General features: G+C 32.0%; 3 protein-coding genes across 3 annotated transcripts; 1 reads left to right on the top strand and 2 right to left on the bottom strand.

The window, feature by feature from the left end:
- Positions 1–1,109: 1,109 nt before the first annotated feature.
- Positions 1,110–4,272, top strand: LOC114371801 (monocopper oxidase-like protein SKU5). The gene is made up of 9 exons (XM_028329131.1): positions 1,110–1,333; positions 1,429–1,538; positions 1,693–1,963; positions 2,133–2,253; positions 2,343–2,703; positions 2,929–3,297; positions 3,570–3,826; positions 3,959–4,124; positions 4,215–4,272. Exons 1-9 carry the CDS (start codon positions 1,178–1,180, stop codon positions 4,270–4,272), a joined length of 1,869 nt encoding a protein of 622 aa, XP_028184932.1. The 5' UTR covers positions 1,110–1,177.
- Positions 4,273–7,498: 3,226 nt separating this feature from the next.
- LOC114370900 (zinc finger protein ZAT5-like) lies at positions 7,499–9,122 on the bottom strand. Its single transcript, XM_028328303.1, has one exon. The coding sequence runs from the start codon at positions 8,806–8,808 to the stop codon at positions 7,729–7,731; it is 1,080 nt and encodes a 359-aa protein (XP_028184104.1). The 5' UTR covers positions 8,809–9,122; the 3' UTR covers positions 7,499–7,728.
- Positions 9,123–15,478: 6,356 nt separating this feature from the next.
- LOC114370097 (60S ribosomal protein L6, mitochondrial-like) lies at positions 15,479–16,975 on the bottom strand. Its single transcript, XM_028327380.1, has 2 exons — positions 16,825–16,975; positions 15,479–16,117 (listed from the first exon to the last, which is right to left on the bottom strand). Exon 2 carries the CDS (start codon positions 16,092–16,094, stop codon positions 15,786–15,788), a length of 309 nt encoding a protein of 102 aa, XP_028183181.1. The 5' UTR covers positions 16,095–16,117; positions 16,825–16,975; the 3' UTR covers positions 15,479–15,785.
- Positions 16,976–17,872: the final 897 nt, after the last annotated feature.

The raw sequence follows: 17,872 nt of genomic DNA, 5'->3' as shown, positions 1-17,872 counted from the left end.
AAAAATGTATAATTTTAGTTTCCTTTTAGAAGGTGAGAAATTGAAATTCTTTTTTATGAGATGAGAGATAATAATCAAGTTTAATCAACTAGGGATCTTTATTCTTTAACGAAAATGTTTGTAGGCATCTTTCTTCAACTATAGAGTTTTTAACAATTTTCTTAACTTTTAATCTTTTTTAATATATCAATTTCATCTTTATTTTCAAATTGAATTTAATATATATATATATATATATATATATATATATATATTAAAATATCAATAGTTAAAAATAATCTTGTATCACAATATAAATTAAAATATTAAAAGACTTTATCAATAATTTATAATATAATTTATATTTTAAAAATATTTAAGTGTGATTTTAAATTAACTTATCCTTCTCTTAATTTATTACATGATAAACACAGATTTTTCGAAAAACACGTCCTTTTTTCATTCGTGTTGTGCTAGATGGTAAATATTGATTTTATGACAAACCATGGAGATATTGTGAGGTTACAAAAGAAGTCCATGAACTGGCATGGGAAGGAGGAGGGTAAATCACGTCGGAGGCAAAGTGGTTTCAGGAGATTTTAGATCAAGGACTCATGTAATACATTTTATATATATATAAAAAAGCTAGGTTCTTGTAACATAAAGCTAAAAATTAAAAATTAGTAATTTTAAAATTATCAAAACAGATTACTTTTTTCAATAAATGATTACAAAAACAAACATTAGTCCAAATTCAAAATGTTACACTTTGGCTGACTGTTCTATTCGAATTTATTCAAATTCTTTCGGACTTTTATTCTTTATTAGTATTTTAATTAGTGTAGTGTACGTGATAAATGTTTATTTTAAATAATTAAAATTTATAATAAAAAATATTTTTAAATATATAAATTATACTATAATTAAAATTCATAATAAATAATTTTTTTAACATATAAATTATGTTTTAGATTTATTAATTTATATTATCATTAAAGATTAAATTGAAATTTAATTTAAAATTTAAAATAAAGATAAAAATGATAGATTAAAGAAACAAGACATAACTATGTCTAGTTTATATTCCCAGCAGTCATAACTATTCAAATTGTTAAGGCCTGGCTCTTGCAATCTAATGATCAAGAGGCACTAGTAGTCAGTCACATACAAAGCAAGAAGAAGGTGTGGTTGCGTCTCAATGGCTGCTGGTTCTGCTGGTGCTCGATTTAAACTTGTTACATGTGCAATTGTGCTGCTACCATTCCTTGTCACAATAGCCACAAGTGCTGATATATTCCTTGATTGGCACGTTTCCACAGACATTAATTTAAAGCCCGTGTCTACTGATCAACCAGTAGGGATTATATTCATAGCCTTTGATCTATTCATCTTTTTATTTGTTTTTAGTCCTGCTTTGTTGCCTAATTTCATTGCTTATATGATTGGCAGGTTATAACAATTAATGGCTTGTTCCCTGGACCCCTTATAAATGCAACAACAAATGATGTTGTTCATGTCAATGTTTTCAACGATTTGGATGATCCCTTGCTGTTTACATGGTATTTAAAATGTATTCCTCTCTTTCTTTGTCTAACAAATCATAGTTTTACTATATTGAGAGGCATTAGAAGGTCACTGCTAAGATTAGTATATTTTGAATTTCTTTGTATTTGAGTCATGGACTAAACATATAGAATTTTGGTTCTGATGTAGGAATGGCATACAGCAAAGGCTGGATTCATGGGAAGATGGAGTGTCTGGCACAGACTGCCCCATCCAACCTGGCAGGAATTGGACTTATGAATTCCAAACCAAAGACCAGATTGGCACATTCTCTTACTTTCCTTCCATCAATTTCCTTAAAGCTGGTGGAGGGTTTGGTCCAATTCGAGTCAACAATCGACCCGTGATAAGCGTTCCTTTTCCAAAACCTGAGGCAGAGTTTGATCTTCTGATTGGTGACTGGTACAGCAGTAGCTACAAGGTAACTAACTCACTGCTTTTTTGTCATTTGACCATTGATACTCTCTTTTGAGCATTGATATTATTTATTATTTTTATTATGGCTTTAACAATTCCTTAGAATGCTACTCCACTTTCTGATGTTTTTTTATTTGCTAATAATGAATATATTGGATATTTTTTTCAACCAGGATATTAGGTCCAGGTTGAATACGTCAGATGTTCTTCCTCCTGATTGGATGCTAATAAACGGAAAAGGACCATTTATGAACAATTTATCTCTATCATATGAGACATTCAATGTTACACAAGGTAAGAAGTGCATAAGAGAAGTGTGAATGACTCACACTTTATGATCATGTTGTCTGTTAATTTAAATCCTTTTCGGTCATGTGTCACAGGTAAATCATACTTGCTTAGGATATCAAACGTAGGGACAGCCTGGAGCTTCAATTTCAGAATTCAAAATCATCAAATGGTTTTGGTTGAAACTGAAGGTTCTTATGTCAACCAGATAGAGTTGGAGTCTCTTGATGTTCATGTCGGCCAATCCTACTCAGTTCTTGTCACAGCAAACCAAAGTGCTGCTGATTACTACATAGTGGCCTCTCCCAAAATGAGTAATGCCACAAATAATAACACTCTTGTCGGTGTTGCTATACTTCATTATGATAACTCTACCGCACCGGCTACTGGTTCTCTCCCAAGTGGTCCTGATCCATTTGATGTGCAATTTTCCATCAACCAAACAAAATCCATTAGGTAATTGCATGCCACAAAATGGTGTTCTGTGTGCTCAAGAAGAGCTGCTCTAATTTCCTGTTTTTGTTAGTTTTCTTAATGTCATCATCATACTATAATAATATTAGCAATATAGCAATAATGCCTCTTAACAGTTTTGAGCAGTTATGAAAACTTAAATCTGAATTTGACGTTATAGTTAGAATATATGCAAACATTCACATTGTGGGTTTATTTATATTGTAGGTGGAACCTCACTACTGGAGCTGCAAGGCCTAATCCTCAGGGAACGTTCAATGTAAGAAATGTGACAATAGCTGAGACTTTCATTTTCCAGGCATCAACAGCAGTGATTGATGGGTTATCTCGCTACACTGTCAACAATGTGTCTTACTTGACCCCAAATACACCACTGAAGCTTGCTGATTACTTTTCTAATGGAACTGGAGTATATGAACTTGATGCTTATTCTAAGAACACTTCAAATGCTAATGCTGTGCGTGGAGTTTTTGTAGCCAGTGCGTTATATAAAGGGTGGACGGAGATAGTGCTCAAAAACAATTTAGACATCATTGATACTTGGCATTTGGATGGATACAGCTTCTTTGTTGTCGGGTAAGTGTAACATACAAATACTGCATTAAGTCTATTTTAATGCAAGTGGTTGTTAAGTAAATTGCTTTTCTTAACATGTGTCACTATACAACCTGATCATGTAAAACTTATACAAGTAAGGCAACACATCAAGTATTACAAAATTTTCTATAGATATATTGACATATTATTATGATCTTGAATTCTTTGTCAGCTCAGCATCATTATATTTTGTTGTATATGAAATTTTCTGGTTGTTAAATAAATGTTTATGACTAATGTTTTGTGTTTAGGATTGGGGAAGGAGAATGGAATCCAGAATCACGGTCAAGTTATAACCTTTATGATCCGGTTGCTCGCTCCACTGTGCCAGTGTACCCTGGAGGGTGGAGTGCAGTTTATGTGTACCCTGACAACCCTGGAATATGGAACCTGAGATCACAGAACTTGGAAAGCTGGTATTTAGGCGAAGAGCTCTATGTGAGGGTTTATGATGCTGATCCCAACCCTGCCAAAGAGAAGCCACCTCCACAGAATCTCCTTCTATGTGGTCAGTTCATAGTTAAAACTTCAAAGTTTCTTCTACTTGTCCTTTTTTTATCTCCTTTACAAACTTTCTTGAATTATTTAATGATGAAGAAAACAAAGGCTATATGGTATTGATACTTGTGAATGTTCACAGGCTTGTTTCAACCTTCACCTCCATCATTGAAGGCACATAATCCAAATGCTCCTTCAGTGTCCCCAGCACCAAATGCTCCCTCAGTGTCTCCAGCACCAAATGCTCCCTCAGTGTCTCCAGCACCAAATGCTCCAGCATCCAAGGCATATAATCCACATAGAACAAGGTATTTTAAATTATTTTTTGTTGAGACCATTTATGTGAAATGCTTATAAGCTAATTAATACGGGTTCTTTCTTTGTAATACCAACAATAGGCCTCTGATTGCTGTGATCACCACTGCCTTGTGTTTCCTCTATATTGGTCTCCATTAATTGAGAAAGTGCACCCTTTGCTAAGGAGCTAGATGGAAGATATGCAGACCAGCATTAAGGATAAAGTTTCTACAGTGTTTTCTTTTTCTTTTCTTTTTTTAGTTCTTGGTACATCAAGAATGGAAGTGTTATTCTTAGATCATACTTGGTGGGTGTTTCTTAATATACAGAACGATGGAAAGTGATGCATGCTTTAGGTTCAACAGTATGCAATGGCGTCTTCATTGGCATATTACTAACAAACATTTTTCACAACTTTATGCTTTATCTTGTCCTTTTTCTCATGCATGTAATTCTCTCGGTTCTATACTTAAATCATGATGTTTCCAATTTCTTTGATTGATTCTCTTAATGTTCACTCTCGCTAGACTGACCTATCAAATCATATAGGTATAAACGGCAACTATATTTCACCAATACCTTAATGAAAACGAAATTACTCTATGCTATCACCGATTGCAACTATTTCAAGACTATTTTGGTCTTAGCAGGTTAGAGATTATGAGTGTTTTTTAATCCTCACTCAATCAAAAATTAATTCTGCTTGCATTATATGTTTGTTGCTGGTCCAAGAAAATTTTACCCACATTAAGAAATATATATTTGTGACCAACAATAGGTAGTTGAGATGTTGATATATAAATTGTATAAGTAACCTGTTTCAATAACTTGTTTACAAAAGACCAGTAAATTTAATAATATGTATTCACTGTTGGTGTATCATATTTTGAAAATGAAATGGTATTTATACATTAGTTGTTGTGTAAGAATATATACCCAACTGAAAAAGACCAAGACACTTGTGAGAGATGCTTATTGAAAAATATACTAATATAGTTATTAAAAACAATATGATCGATGAGTAAGAAATAGATACTTAACACAGAAAAACTGAAGTGTCTAATATAGTTGAACTTAGGATCCGAAGTATCTTGTCACACGCAAAAGTAACATATAAAAGTGGTAGGTAAAGTGTGGGGTAGAGGCAAAGTATATTGAAAATGTATACTCTGCGTATAGTCTACAGTTTGCCCCCAGAAATAGTTTTGAGTATACTCTTTTGTCTTAGCATAAATCTAGGTGTAATCTTAAGTAACAAAAAGCTTTGTCTACTCTAAGTCTAGCAGTAGTTGCACAAGCAAGCTGTATAATAGTTTCGCAAAGAATGTTTTTTTTTCCTAAGAAAATCAAGAACCGAGAAATATGAATGTAAATAAAAGAATGAAAGTAGAATACCTTGCTAAAACTAAAACTCTATAATACTCTGCTTGGTCTTTGCACTTCTTGTGACAAAGTCTTGCTATTAATATATAAATACTTTTTTGCTGAGCAAAAAAAAAATAAAAATGAATGTAAATAAAAGAGGTTAAACGAGGTTAGGAAAATATAATGGTTTCCATTTTAGATTGCACCACACGTATTCGTATAGGACACTAAGGATACTTAAAATATTCTCAGGTGTATTTTGTATTCATTTGCATCAATATATATGGAAGTATTATAATATATTAAATAAGAATTATAATATGAAAACGATTTGTGTTTATTTTTAATACATTAATTTTTTCAAGTGAAATAATTTAATTTCATATACTATATTATGTTGTGTCTTATATTTTTATAATTTTCTATATGTTCTTGTTAATGTTATATATATTCATGTCTTATTTTTTTGTACCAAAAAAATTGAAACAAAAGTGTCTTTAGCACTCATATAAGAGATGTATGTATGGCTTTTGTTGCTTCGATAGTTTGTTAACAAAGTTATTTGGGCCGAGTTCAATTGCTATCTTTCGTTATCTGGATCTCATCGTATATTAGTAGAACGACATCGTTTCAGGTCAAGTATTGAGTATTCTTGGTGGCTGAGCTTGATGAATCAAGAGGACCACATGGTACCAATTAAATCTGTCTCATAAAATTTAGAATTCAATTTTCATCCCCATCCAACTTTATAGTGACTTTAATGTTTTAAATTCATTTTATTTTGAGGGAAAAAAGGTCATCCGATGTTTTCTTAAATTAATAACTGATCGATTCATTTCTAATTAGAAAAACTGAACTATATTAAATTCATCTCATTTGATTGCATTTGGTTCCATCTATTCTTGACCAATCGTTTTTTTTTCTTTAGAATATTTGATCCAAATTCAACCTTTTCTTTTCATGATCATTTAACAAAAATTGGCAAGTGAATCCCTGATTAGCAACCTACTCAACTTGGTAAAGTTTGGTCAAGTCACCCGTGCCCCTCTCTCTTCATTTTTAGCATATTTATTATGTTATAAACTCATTCTGAGTAATTATAAATAAATCCTCAACTTGATTTACGTGATCTCATGCTGCGATTGACTTCTTAACAAAAAAAAAAAACATAAAAAGAAAATAATAGAAAAGGAAATTTGATTATACAATATTTGTATATTAATTAATCTTACAAATACAATGGCCTTAATTATAAGGTTGAGTGTAAATCTACGCTTGTGGAGTAACTCAGTTTTCTTCACGGCCTCTTTATACTTCATCAGAAAGAAAAGAAAGCAATGAAATTGAAAATCTCACATAGTTTATTAATATGTTAAATAACTTAATTCAACATAATTGTGATCTTTACTTTGGTTTGTGGATTTGATCCACTCTAATTTTGGCACTTGTTAGTAGCTGTATCTAAGCCAATTTTAAGGATTCGGAGGAGAAATTGAGGGTTGTGAATGATGAATGAAGCACTGGATGATGCTTTCATGAGGTTGCTTAGGTGTAATGAGTAGGCAATTAACTAGCACAGAGAGAGAGCAAGCAAAGAAAAGAACAAAATTATCTGAACAATAATAATATTTTTTAATGACAACATATTGGTAAAGGGGAAAAAGGACACCTTGAGGATTCATGTGGGAATAACAGTTACTCACTGGCTTTCTTACTTACTGGCTTTCCCTACTTGTACTTTATTTCCATGACCAATATGAGGGGACACAAACACACACACACTGAATGAGAGAGAGAGAAGATATGTTTAATGTTTTCTTGTGGACAAAATAAAGAAACTTAAACAAAGACTTTTTTGGATAGTACCACTACCAACACCCTCTCTGCCTCTCTTTCTCTCTGCAGTCATAATACATCACATTCTCTGGCCTAACACCAATGAAAAAAATAAATAAAAGAAGTGAAAAAAGATACCCCAACATGCGCTATCCATGAGTTGGAGAGGTTTTTTCAGAGAACATATTAAAACTTTTCTCCAATAAACAAACTGAGCTCACCCTTAATAATCACCATGGCTCGATCAAGTTTACAAAGGATCAAAAGAATCATCATGTAATGTAAATTTTTGATAAATGTATAGATCAAAAAAGAAAAAAAAAATCAGATCATACGACAAATGTATGGCTAACTTGCACATTAACCCCAGTTTCGTTTGGTGATCATCTTGAGAAATGCCAATCTAAAACCTTGTTAGTAATGACAATCAACCAAAGCTGGTACGGGGAAGACAAGACTTGTTTGTTGCTGTTGTGGCTGTTGTTGTTTTTGTTCTGGATGATGATGTTGTTGTGGTTGTTTCTGTCCATGTTGTTGTTGTTGTTGCTTGGATGCAAAGGCAAACTTGGATTCTCTATGATCATCTTCAGGGGCAGGAAGGTTGAGATCCAAATCCAAATTCAACACATTCCTTTTCTTTCTGGGGTGATCTTCTTCTGGTTCCAAAGCCAACGGGGTGAAGGAGAGTATGGTGGCGGTGGGGGTGGTTCCGACCGGAGCGCGGTGGCGTCTCATGTGGCCTCCCAATGCCTGTCCTGATGTGAATTCAGCACCACAGATGGAACACTCATGCACCTTGGACTTGTTGTTGTTGTTGCTGCTGCTGCTGTACAAATTCCCATTTGTATTCAATTGAATGGAAAATGGTGACTTATTGGTCTTCAATTGAAACTCTTCCTCATCTGATGACAAAAGATGTTGCTGTTTTTTCTTTTGGCCAATAGCCATCAATGCCTTAGGCTTCTTGTGACTTGCCCTGTGGCCTCCAAGTGCTTGAAATGAAGGGAAGGTTCTGTTACATGTCTTGCATTCATAGACATAGTACCCTGCCCTGCTAGACCCCAAGGTAGCAGCTTCCAAGAATTTCCTACTGTTGTGCTTGGCGTAGCTCATGCCGGCGTCTTCCTCGGCGTGTTTCGGGGATTCCCGGGATTGCCCTTGTGCTAAAAGGATGAGGCAATTCGCCATGTCCTCCTCTTCATCTGTGATGTCTTGTAATTCTGCAGAAGTGGTGGGAGTGCTGTTGATGTTATTGATGTTGTTGTTGTTAATATCTTCATTTTTTATGATGTTGTTGTTGTTGTCATCATCAACATTGTAGCAACCTTCTTCTTTTTCTCCTCCGGTGGAAGAATTGGCGGTGATGGAGAAGGGAATAGGAGATTGTGGCCTTACCCTTTTGGTTCTTTTTCCTTTGGCAATGTTGGTGTGATCTTTGGAGCCCCCAAAAGAGAGTTCTTCTGGTGCTTCCATGTTGGTTCTTTCTGACACCATCAAAGAAAGACTTAACCTTAATAAATAAATAAAAAAAACAAATAGAGAGAGAGAGGCTAGGAGGGTTGTAATTGTAAGGTAGCAGAGAAAGGAGAGTAGGGGTTGGATATTATATATAGATAGGGATTAGGGAGTGAAGGATATAATAAGTCGGAGGGAGTCAAAAGCCACCCAATACAACAGTAACTGTGAATAAGCCCAGCAATCCAAGTTTTGGAAGTGTTTATTTATAGGATAGTAGGGATTGGGAAAATTTAGAAATGAAAAGAGAGAATATAGCACTCGAGAAAAAGATAGACCAAAAATAATTTAATTTAACAGAAAGTGGTCAAATTTGGAGAGAGTGGTGAAGGGGGGAACAGATTGGAAAGAGTGGTTTGTTAAAAACACAGAGTCCGTCTCACACTCTCTTTCTCTCACTTTGCCAACGCACTTTTACGAAATGAAAAACCTACCCCAACCAAAGCTTGGTGGCACCATATTAGCATGCTTCTTTTTTACCTCTATTTATTCATTACATTAGACTCCTAGTCCAAGTATTTACTATTTACCACCCCCACTCTCACATTCATGGGGTGGATTTCTCTATTTCTCATTCTATATATAGCTCGCATGTGACTCCAACCTCTCAATCTTTTTCACTACCAATTTGACTCATTTGTAAACCATAAAATACAATCCAAATTTTATGCTACAAATCGAAGCTCTCTTCACTGAATTAGTAATCTAAACCACATAAAAGGTTCAATAGTAAAATTTATGCCCACAATTAATTAACCTTGTTAGTTACTAATACTATAACTTTTAAATTGAACTTATCATCAATCTATATAATGATTGTTTGTTTCACTTTTATGGGATATTTGAATGAATGTGAGATATGACTTATCATAAAAAACGTTGTCATGAAGGCGCGTGAGGGGCATATATTTGGTTTAGTTACTAACACGTCTTGGTGAAGAAAGAGATTTAGAGGGTGATATACATGTGTGTACTAATTTTAGAGAGAGGGGGTGGAGGGTGTGAAGGAAGGGAAGGAAGCAATAGCCCATTACTTTGGCTCAACGATTTGTGCACGAGATGATTGGAGTGCAAGCCTGGAACCACGGAATCTGCGGTGCTCCCTTCTCTTAACTTTTTATTTATATTTATATTACTCTCTCTTATTATGCTTGCTTTTGCATTCTGTCATGCTTGCATGACCACACATTCCATGGACTTCTTGTGCTTCTCACTCTCTCTTCTCTTTTATGCCTCAATTCTGGTCAAAGACACATCTCAAAGAGGAACTCTAACTGTAACTAACAAATTTCAGCCTTCCTTTTCCCCCTTTACTTTCCAAAATTCCGTTTCTAAAAGTATTATGAATAAGCCAAAACATTTGTAAGATGTGTAACATGCTCTAATCTTAATTTCAAACAAGATCTCCTCTCCTTCCATTCATTTTTTAAAAAATAGAACATCACTAAATAGCCAATGTCCCGTGATATCTGCTTGTGAAATCTTTCTCTCATCCTACAAGAAATTTTATTATATTAGGAGAAACAAAACTTAATTTAATAATCTTTAGCCCTAGTGCACACTTTTCAAAACAAAGTTAAATAGAAATGGAAGTGTAAAAATATTTATACTATTAACTAATTAGAAATTATTACTAATATAATTTTTGATTGAATGACAATGTAGAAAAAAATTATATATATTATTTATTCTTCATAAAAAATAATCTTTAATTATAAGTGTGAAATATTCTTGTTTTTAGAAGTGTTTACGAAAAAAAATCAAATAAGACCTAAATAAACATAGAATTCTTCACAATTTATTCAGGGCAAGTTCAGGTAATTGATCGGTGGACAATGGTTGTTTTAAATATAGTATACTAGTATTAGAATTCTAAATAATTTGATTCTCTTATAGAATTAAAATATTTTTTTACTCTTTTTTTAGTAGCTATGGAGATAATGTAGTGTGTTACTCAATATCCACCTAGCTAGCTACTAAACAGGGCAAGATAGGGACAGAAGTTTTTTTTTTTTTTTTTCTCAAAAGATTTCACTGAAACGTTTCACTTGTCGAGTTTAAATAAGGTACAATAAGGTAGATAACACTTTCTATTTGTCCTTTCATCTTCAAGTTATTTTCAGAAAGTGAGATTAGAACATGAGTTAACTGATATTTCTTTTCATCTTATGTCACAGAAGTTTCCAATAATGTTTACATATAAAATAAGATTCAGATCTCTGTTTTCAATACTTTAACTAGGAAAGCAGAGTTGCTTGATATAAACACGCTTTATGAGTCTATCGCTCTCTTTAGTTGTAACAAAAGGCCAACATCAAAATTGGATTAACTTTTCATTTATAATAACTTTTTAATCAATACGAGTTTTTTTATTCTTAACTTACATAAAAGAATGTACTTTGAGCTTGTAACTTGTAAGTGTTTATGGGAAAGTTAGACGTGGATTTTTTTAAAAGAAAAACAAAATACAATTTGTTTAAGTTATATGAAAAGCTTAATTTATAATATTTCTTTCATTCATTTTATTTTCCTATAAGTATAACGTTTATTCATTTGTTTATCCAAATTAACTCTAATGATAATTAACAATAATAAAAGGCTCACGATTAGTTTTTCTCCCCTTCCTTTTCAGCAGACCTATATGAAATATTTTTATACAAACATTTTGCTCCCAATCATTGAGTTCATGTGAAGTTTACTCACATGTAGATCTAATTTTATAAACTATATCCTTACATCCATCCTCGTACTATATGATTAATGACCAAAACCTACTCAAATTCATGTGAGATATCCAAAAAAAAAAAACATGCCCATATTAATCTATAAGGATCAATTTATTGTAGGATGAAAAGTGATCCATGAAAACCCAAATAACTAAAGTGATTAAGTGAGTGAATCCAATCATGCAAGTTGTATTCTCCTAAACCCAATTTGCTTTTCAGTTTTAACTATCAGGCAGCAGTTTTCTATAATTAATGAACATTTCTTTATCTTTCTAGCATGAGCCTTGTATTAATGGCGTTTTTTTGTCTATACTATAGTAATGGCATTGACATCATACACAGTGACCTTAAAGTATGAGGTAGTATGAGAAAGAAGTTGATCATGAAATTAAGTGAGAGATAACGTACACCCATGGATTTGAAAGAAAGTGACTATTGCATTAATTAGTCTAAAACCATTGTAACCAAGAAATTTGAAAATCTCTTCTAAATAATTTTCTCAAAACGCATATTCTAATTAGGAGATGTTTCAATGACATGAATAAAAAGAAAGGAAAAACAGAGAGAAAATTATTAAGAAAAAAGGTTGAAGTATTATTCTTCCTTCTTTCAAAATAAAATAAATTTGGTCGGGAATAAGGATATAAGCAGGCAACGAGCTTAGAAGAGTACAAATAAATGACAAAATTGAATGAAGACTCGTGCATCTTAGGCCATAAAAATTAATCGATGCGCGACTTTTTTTTGCTGCAAATTAAGTATTGGGTAATGATGAAAGAGAGGGTGATAGTTTACTTGCAAACAAGGGAAAAAGACAGATACAAAGGGAAAAATTCTAATATTATTTTACTCGAAGAAAGAGTTGGGGAGGAGGTTAATATGCTTTTCTTTATTTTTAAATGCGATTATGTTAACTAGCTATTATTATATAGGTAATAGATTAGAGATTTAATACATAAAAAATATTGAAAATTTTGTACTGATAATATTAAATGTTATATCTAATATTTTTTCCTTTTTCTAATAACTACCCTTAAAACAACAGTTAAAAGTAATTTGTAAATGATAATTTTGCTTCTAAACATTTTTTTTCTATCTTAAATATATTAAAAAACTTTATTTAGTGAAATAACGTTTTTTATTATTTATATTATGTTAAGTTTTTTTAATATATCATTACTTCTTCAGGAATGTCATGTAGAGTGAAATCTTTGTCTTATCATTAGTAGTTAGTTAATTATTGTCTTTCAATAATGGGTAGGCATTTGAAGGAACTTTTATACAACTTATGTAGACTTAAAAAAATAGTTTATATTTTCTTAAAAAATAATTTATTTCAATAGTATTTTGATGGAATTATTAAAACAAACTTATTACAACTTATCTTGATAAATTTTATCTCTTCCATTAAAAATAAATAATAAATTATAATATCATTCGGTGATAAATGTTTTTTTTTTCTTTCTGTGATGACCTTTTAGTGTGATACATGTAAATTAAAATTGGTCTATTTAGCACCACAATCCTCCATGATTCAACACTGTAAAGCCAACATTGCTACCCTGCGTTTTTTGGGTAATTCGAAGAGCTTGTTATATATTTTTATCATTTCTGTGAAGTTATTCTATTCTCCCTAAATTATCATCATTATTTGTTGGAAGGAAAACAAATCGGGTCGTTCATTCTCTCACTAGGGTGTTACGATTGTACTCTAGCCACCATTTGTATTAACTCTTTTATCATGAATAAAATAGCATAATTGCCTTTTGCATAAAAAAAAAATCATCACTATTTTTCTTAGTACTGTCTTTTGTATAAAATTTTTTTTCATCCCATTCCATCCTCATTTTCGAACATAAATTTTCTCTGAATTGTATCCTTGTTATTATTAGTCTTGACAGCATTCTTCAAATGGATAACTAGTCTTGACATCATTCCGCTTACAAGTTACAACTAATTCACCTTATTCAACTTGGAAAATTCAATAACCTTTCAACTTGGATTTTTTTAGATCAAGTTGAACGAATTCTTAAAATATTTTATAAAAAGGCCCATCAAAAACGAAAAATAAAGACTGAAAGACGTCATAAAAATATAATATTCAAGGTTAAGATTTCCCAAGCGTAAAAATATATCTTTTGATACCAAGATGCTGGCATGCTGCAGCACGTTGTGACATGGACATCCTGGATAATTGCTTGATTTTACATCAAGGTACCTTTTTGTAAGGTAAACAACAACACAAAAGCACCATGTTGTTAGTCCAAGCAAAACAAGACTCGGATCACCCAAGATGACTAAAAAAAAGGTATATGAATTATTAGGTTGAATGAAGTTTATTTAAAGTTGTTATCTAAACCAATTATAATCTTTTATTTCAATTTGGGTTGGCTCGTTATTTTTTATATATCAAAACTTAACTAAACCAATTCAATCCGATAAAAATAGATTGATTTTTGTTAGATCTATTATCAGTAAGGGATCATTCAAAAATTCAAAAATAATGTATTTTTTTCCTAGCATTCTAACATTTTATAGAGTCAAACAATTCTGGAAATTCAAATAATATAACAAATTAAAAGAGTAACAATATCTTACATAAAAACAAATGAAGTGTAAAAATTCAACTATTTTAAAAATAATATTATATGTATGATTCGGTTAAGTAATACTAGAAGTTTATGTAATTATGTATGATTGTGTTAAGTCTCGGACGGTCAGATTTGTCAGTAACAAACCAAAAGACTCGAGCAAAACAAAATGCGTTTGGACGAGTTAGATTAGGTTGGACATAAACAACATAAAAAACTGAAACAATTACATGGTTTGGGTATAAAAAAAATGAAAAATAATGATACTAAATTATTTTGACTATTTCTTAATGCTGAACTAATAATCATTGAAAGTTCGGTGAAATGATTCAATTAAAGAGGCCCAATTATTAACATGAAGAATTGTTTTTAACAGTTGGTTGTGTAGCACAACCAATACCAAAACCAAGAAATTGTACTTAGAGCTTAGAAGGAAGAAACTATTCCCTTTTGATTATGGATCCTGTACTACGTATGGCTTAGATCTTCTACTTCTGTATTGCCACTACTTCGTACTTATACTCAATCTTCAACGCTAAAGCATATCATTGAGACGTGGAATCTTAATAAAGAAACAGTCCATATCAGATGATAAAAAACTAAGAGGAAACTAAGAACTACTTTCAATGCTCTTGCTTCCGAAACATTGTGAAGTATTCTACTCCAGTTAATGTAGCTGACTTTCAAATATTTTATGGCACTATTATTATTCTGCTTGTGCCTCAGAAACGCATCCACGAGAGAGATTCTTTAGTATCTTCTGGGACACTCAAAAAGCCACCATCTAAAGTAAGAAAACCAAACACAAACTACTAAACAAATGAATTTCAGAATAGAATACAAAAGGAACTGATCATATAAGTCCCAAATCAAGTGCTACAACAATTCCCTGTTGGGTATAAAATACTTGTTCATTTAATGGATAATTGGATACAGTCAATTTAAGCGAAAATAATGCAGCCAAGTTTGCTTTACTTCTAAGTTGGATAAAAAGATCAAAATAAATAAGAACATGAAAATCAACAACCAATAAAAAGAAAAGATCAATCAGATTCCTTGGGATTATGTTTCAATGGTGAAGACGCCCAGCATTACAAGCTTCTTATACATTAAAAGCTTGAAGCATAATGTAATCAGGTTCTTAACATCAAAATAAGCAGCTTTAAGGCACACATCATCTAAGAGCTAAGATCAAATTGAAGCTAGTTATAACCCCTAAGTTTAGAAAAGTGCACGTATGAGCTTTAATTAAGCATCAAAGATAAAGTAAATTAAAACTTCATGGAGAAAAATGGGAAAGAGGTGAGGTGAAATTTAAAACGAACCATCCTATAACAAATTTTCCAACCATTATTAGGGAACAAAAAGAAAATGAGACTTTCAAAACAATATTATATCCTTAGACAAAATGTCTCAAGAAAAGCAAGATAAACGCTAAAAGGTACATATCAATCATACAGAAGCAAGAAATTATTGTTATTTCAAAGCATACATGATTACCATAATGCTATGTTCAAGGATTCCAAAACTGAAACTGTTTGAAGGCTAGAGAGAGACCTAGAGTGAATCATTGAGCAGCAAGATGTAGCCAATGTACATCTGAGTCCTAAACTTCATGAAATCAACTTAGATTATATGATTATTTAGATTTCTTTCCTTGTTTTTTCTTGATCACTTCATCAACATACATTATGCCCTTGCCTTTGTAAACTTCAGGTGGCTTACAAGTCCGAACAGTAGCAGCAAACTGGTGCACCCTTTGTTTGTCTATTCCAGTACAGCAAATTACATTGTTTTTGAAGCAGAAAACTCGGACAGCAGGAGGGACGGCTAGTTCCACCTCATGACTGTATCCCAATTTGAGATACAATAGACGCCCTGCAGCTTCAGCTCTGGCTTTGTATCCAACACCCACAATCTTGAGAAAGCGAAAAAATTTGGCCTCCATCAATTCCAAAGCAAATAAGTTGCCTAAAATTGCCAGAGAAGGAAAATTATGGTTGCATTTGTTTCAAGGAATAATGTTACATTCTCAGGAATGATATTTGTGAAAACATACTATGTCCATGTTTGGTATTTTGTATCACTTAAAACTTATTTCTAGGAATATGTAATTATAAGACAAAACATATTCCTAAAAAAATATAAAAATAAAATCTCTTTTCCTCCCACTACTCACTACAAACCACCCACTACCATTCTTGTAAGAGTTCAATCATTCCTTGTGAATAAATTATACCCACCTCTATGGGAATGAATTGGTGGGGAATGGGAATAATGGTCAAAAACATGTCTGGGAATCATTTAGAGATGAGAATGTTTGTAAAAAACATAAAACAAGCATAGGCATGTTATATAATACCCACCTCAACATTCCCAGGAATGTAAACCTAAACCCTCAAACAAATGCTCCCTATAGAAAACGAAAACTCTTAATAAATGAACCAAAGCAGAGAGAAGAAAATAGAAAAGATCAGGAACAAGAAAATATATTGATTATCATTCGAGTAAGCCATTGCAGACAAGAGATTAGGCACAAGTAACAATTATCAAAATCATAGTATGCTACAAGGTAAATAGTATGCATTCTGTAGGAGCGGGTGTAAATTATTATATGAAGTGAAGCAGATGTAAAATTGCATATTCAAATTTAACATTGCATTTTAAAGAGAAGTTACCTCTGATTATCGAGAGAGAGAGGTGCAGCTCACGAATCGCACCCCACCGGACGCTAGCTGTAGAGGCGCTGCACTCTCGCCTGAAGACACATAAACTAATTGGGCTGGGTTGATAGTCACAGGGCCCTTTTTCTCTTCCTACTTACTAGAAACCAAAAAAAAAAACAAGACTTCTAATATGGGCCGTATAAACACTCAATGTCTTAGAAAATTCTAGAAAATAGTAATAAATGTGTATAATAATTATAACGGAGAAAAATAGTTATTTTCGTCTTGAATGTGTAAAGTGTTGACAAATTTATTTCTGAAAATTCAAATTTTAGTCGTTGAAAGTGACAAAAGTACAACAAATCTATTTATCTGTTACCGCTAATGAAAAAGCTTACATGATACATTTAATGACGTATTGTCGCTCTACACATTCAAGGACGAAAATAATTATTTAGTCAAAATATAATTTAATCTTATTTTTTTTCTTTTTTTAATAGTTACAAACATAACATTACAATAAATACTTAAAAAAAATAAAAAAAGCAAGCATAAGTTAAAACAAATATAATAATAAACATAATTTGTGTGTTTTACCTTATGATTGTTTTCCTATTTTTTTTAAAGTGTTTATTGTAATGTTATACTTGTAACGATTATAAAAGGGAGAAAATGAATATTAAATTATATTTTGGGTAAATAATTATTTTCGTTTCTGAATGTGTAAAGTGCTAACAAATTCGTACATGAATGTGACACGTGGACTCTTTCATTAACGGTAATGGATGAAAGTTAATGCATAGATAGATTTATCACACTTTTTTTACTTTCGGAGACTAAAATTTAAATTTTTATCTTCCTGAAATAAATTTTTTCAATACTCTACAGATTTAAAGATGAAAATAAATATTTATCCTTATAATTATTACTGAAGATATTGTCAACGAAAAAATAATACCGAAAAACATACCAAACACATTTTAAAAAATAAAAGTAAAGAGAATGAACCATCTCAAGAAAAAGGAATACATACAAAGTACATAGATAATAACATTATTTA

This window comes from Glycine soja, chromosome 10 (assembly GCF_004193775.1).
Source record: "Glycine soja cultivar W05 chromosome 10, ASM419377v2, whole genome shotgun sequence".
NCBI lineage: Eukaryota > Viridiplantae > Streptophyta > Magnoliopsida > Fabales > Fabaceae > Glycine > Glycine soja.
Note: the sequence above shows the minus strand (reverse complement) of the source record. Positions and strands in the feature narration are given on the sequence as shown.

What these genes read in the sequence shown, in the direction of transcription:
- LOC114371801 (XM_028329131.1), top strand. Translation starts at nt 1,178, where the DNA reads ATGGCTGCTGGTTCTGCTGGTGCTCGATTTAAACTTGTTACATGTGCA. An exon ending in CCGTGTCTACTGATCAACCA is followed by an intron (nt 1,334 to 1,428) that starts GTAGGGATTATA and finishes TATGATTGGCAG; the next exon opens with GTTATAACAATTAATGGCTT. An exon ending in GACATTCAATGTTACACAAG is followed by an intron (nt 2,254 to 2,342) that starts GTAAGAAGTGCA and finishes CATGTGTCACAG; the next exon opens with GTAAATCATACTTGCTTAGG.
- LOC114370900 (XM_028328303.1), bottom strand. Translation starts at nt 8,808, where the DNA reads ATGGTGTCAGAAAGAACCAACATGGAAGCACCAGAAGAACTCTCTTTT.
- LOC114370097 (XM_028327380.1), bottom strand. Translation starts at nt 16,094, where the DNA reads ATGGAGGCCAAATTTTTTCGCTTTCTCAAGATTGTGGGTGTTGGATAC.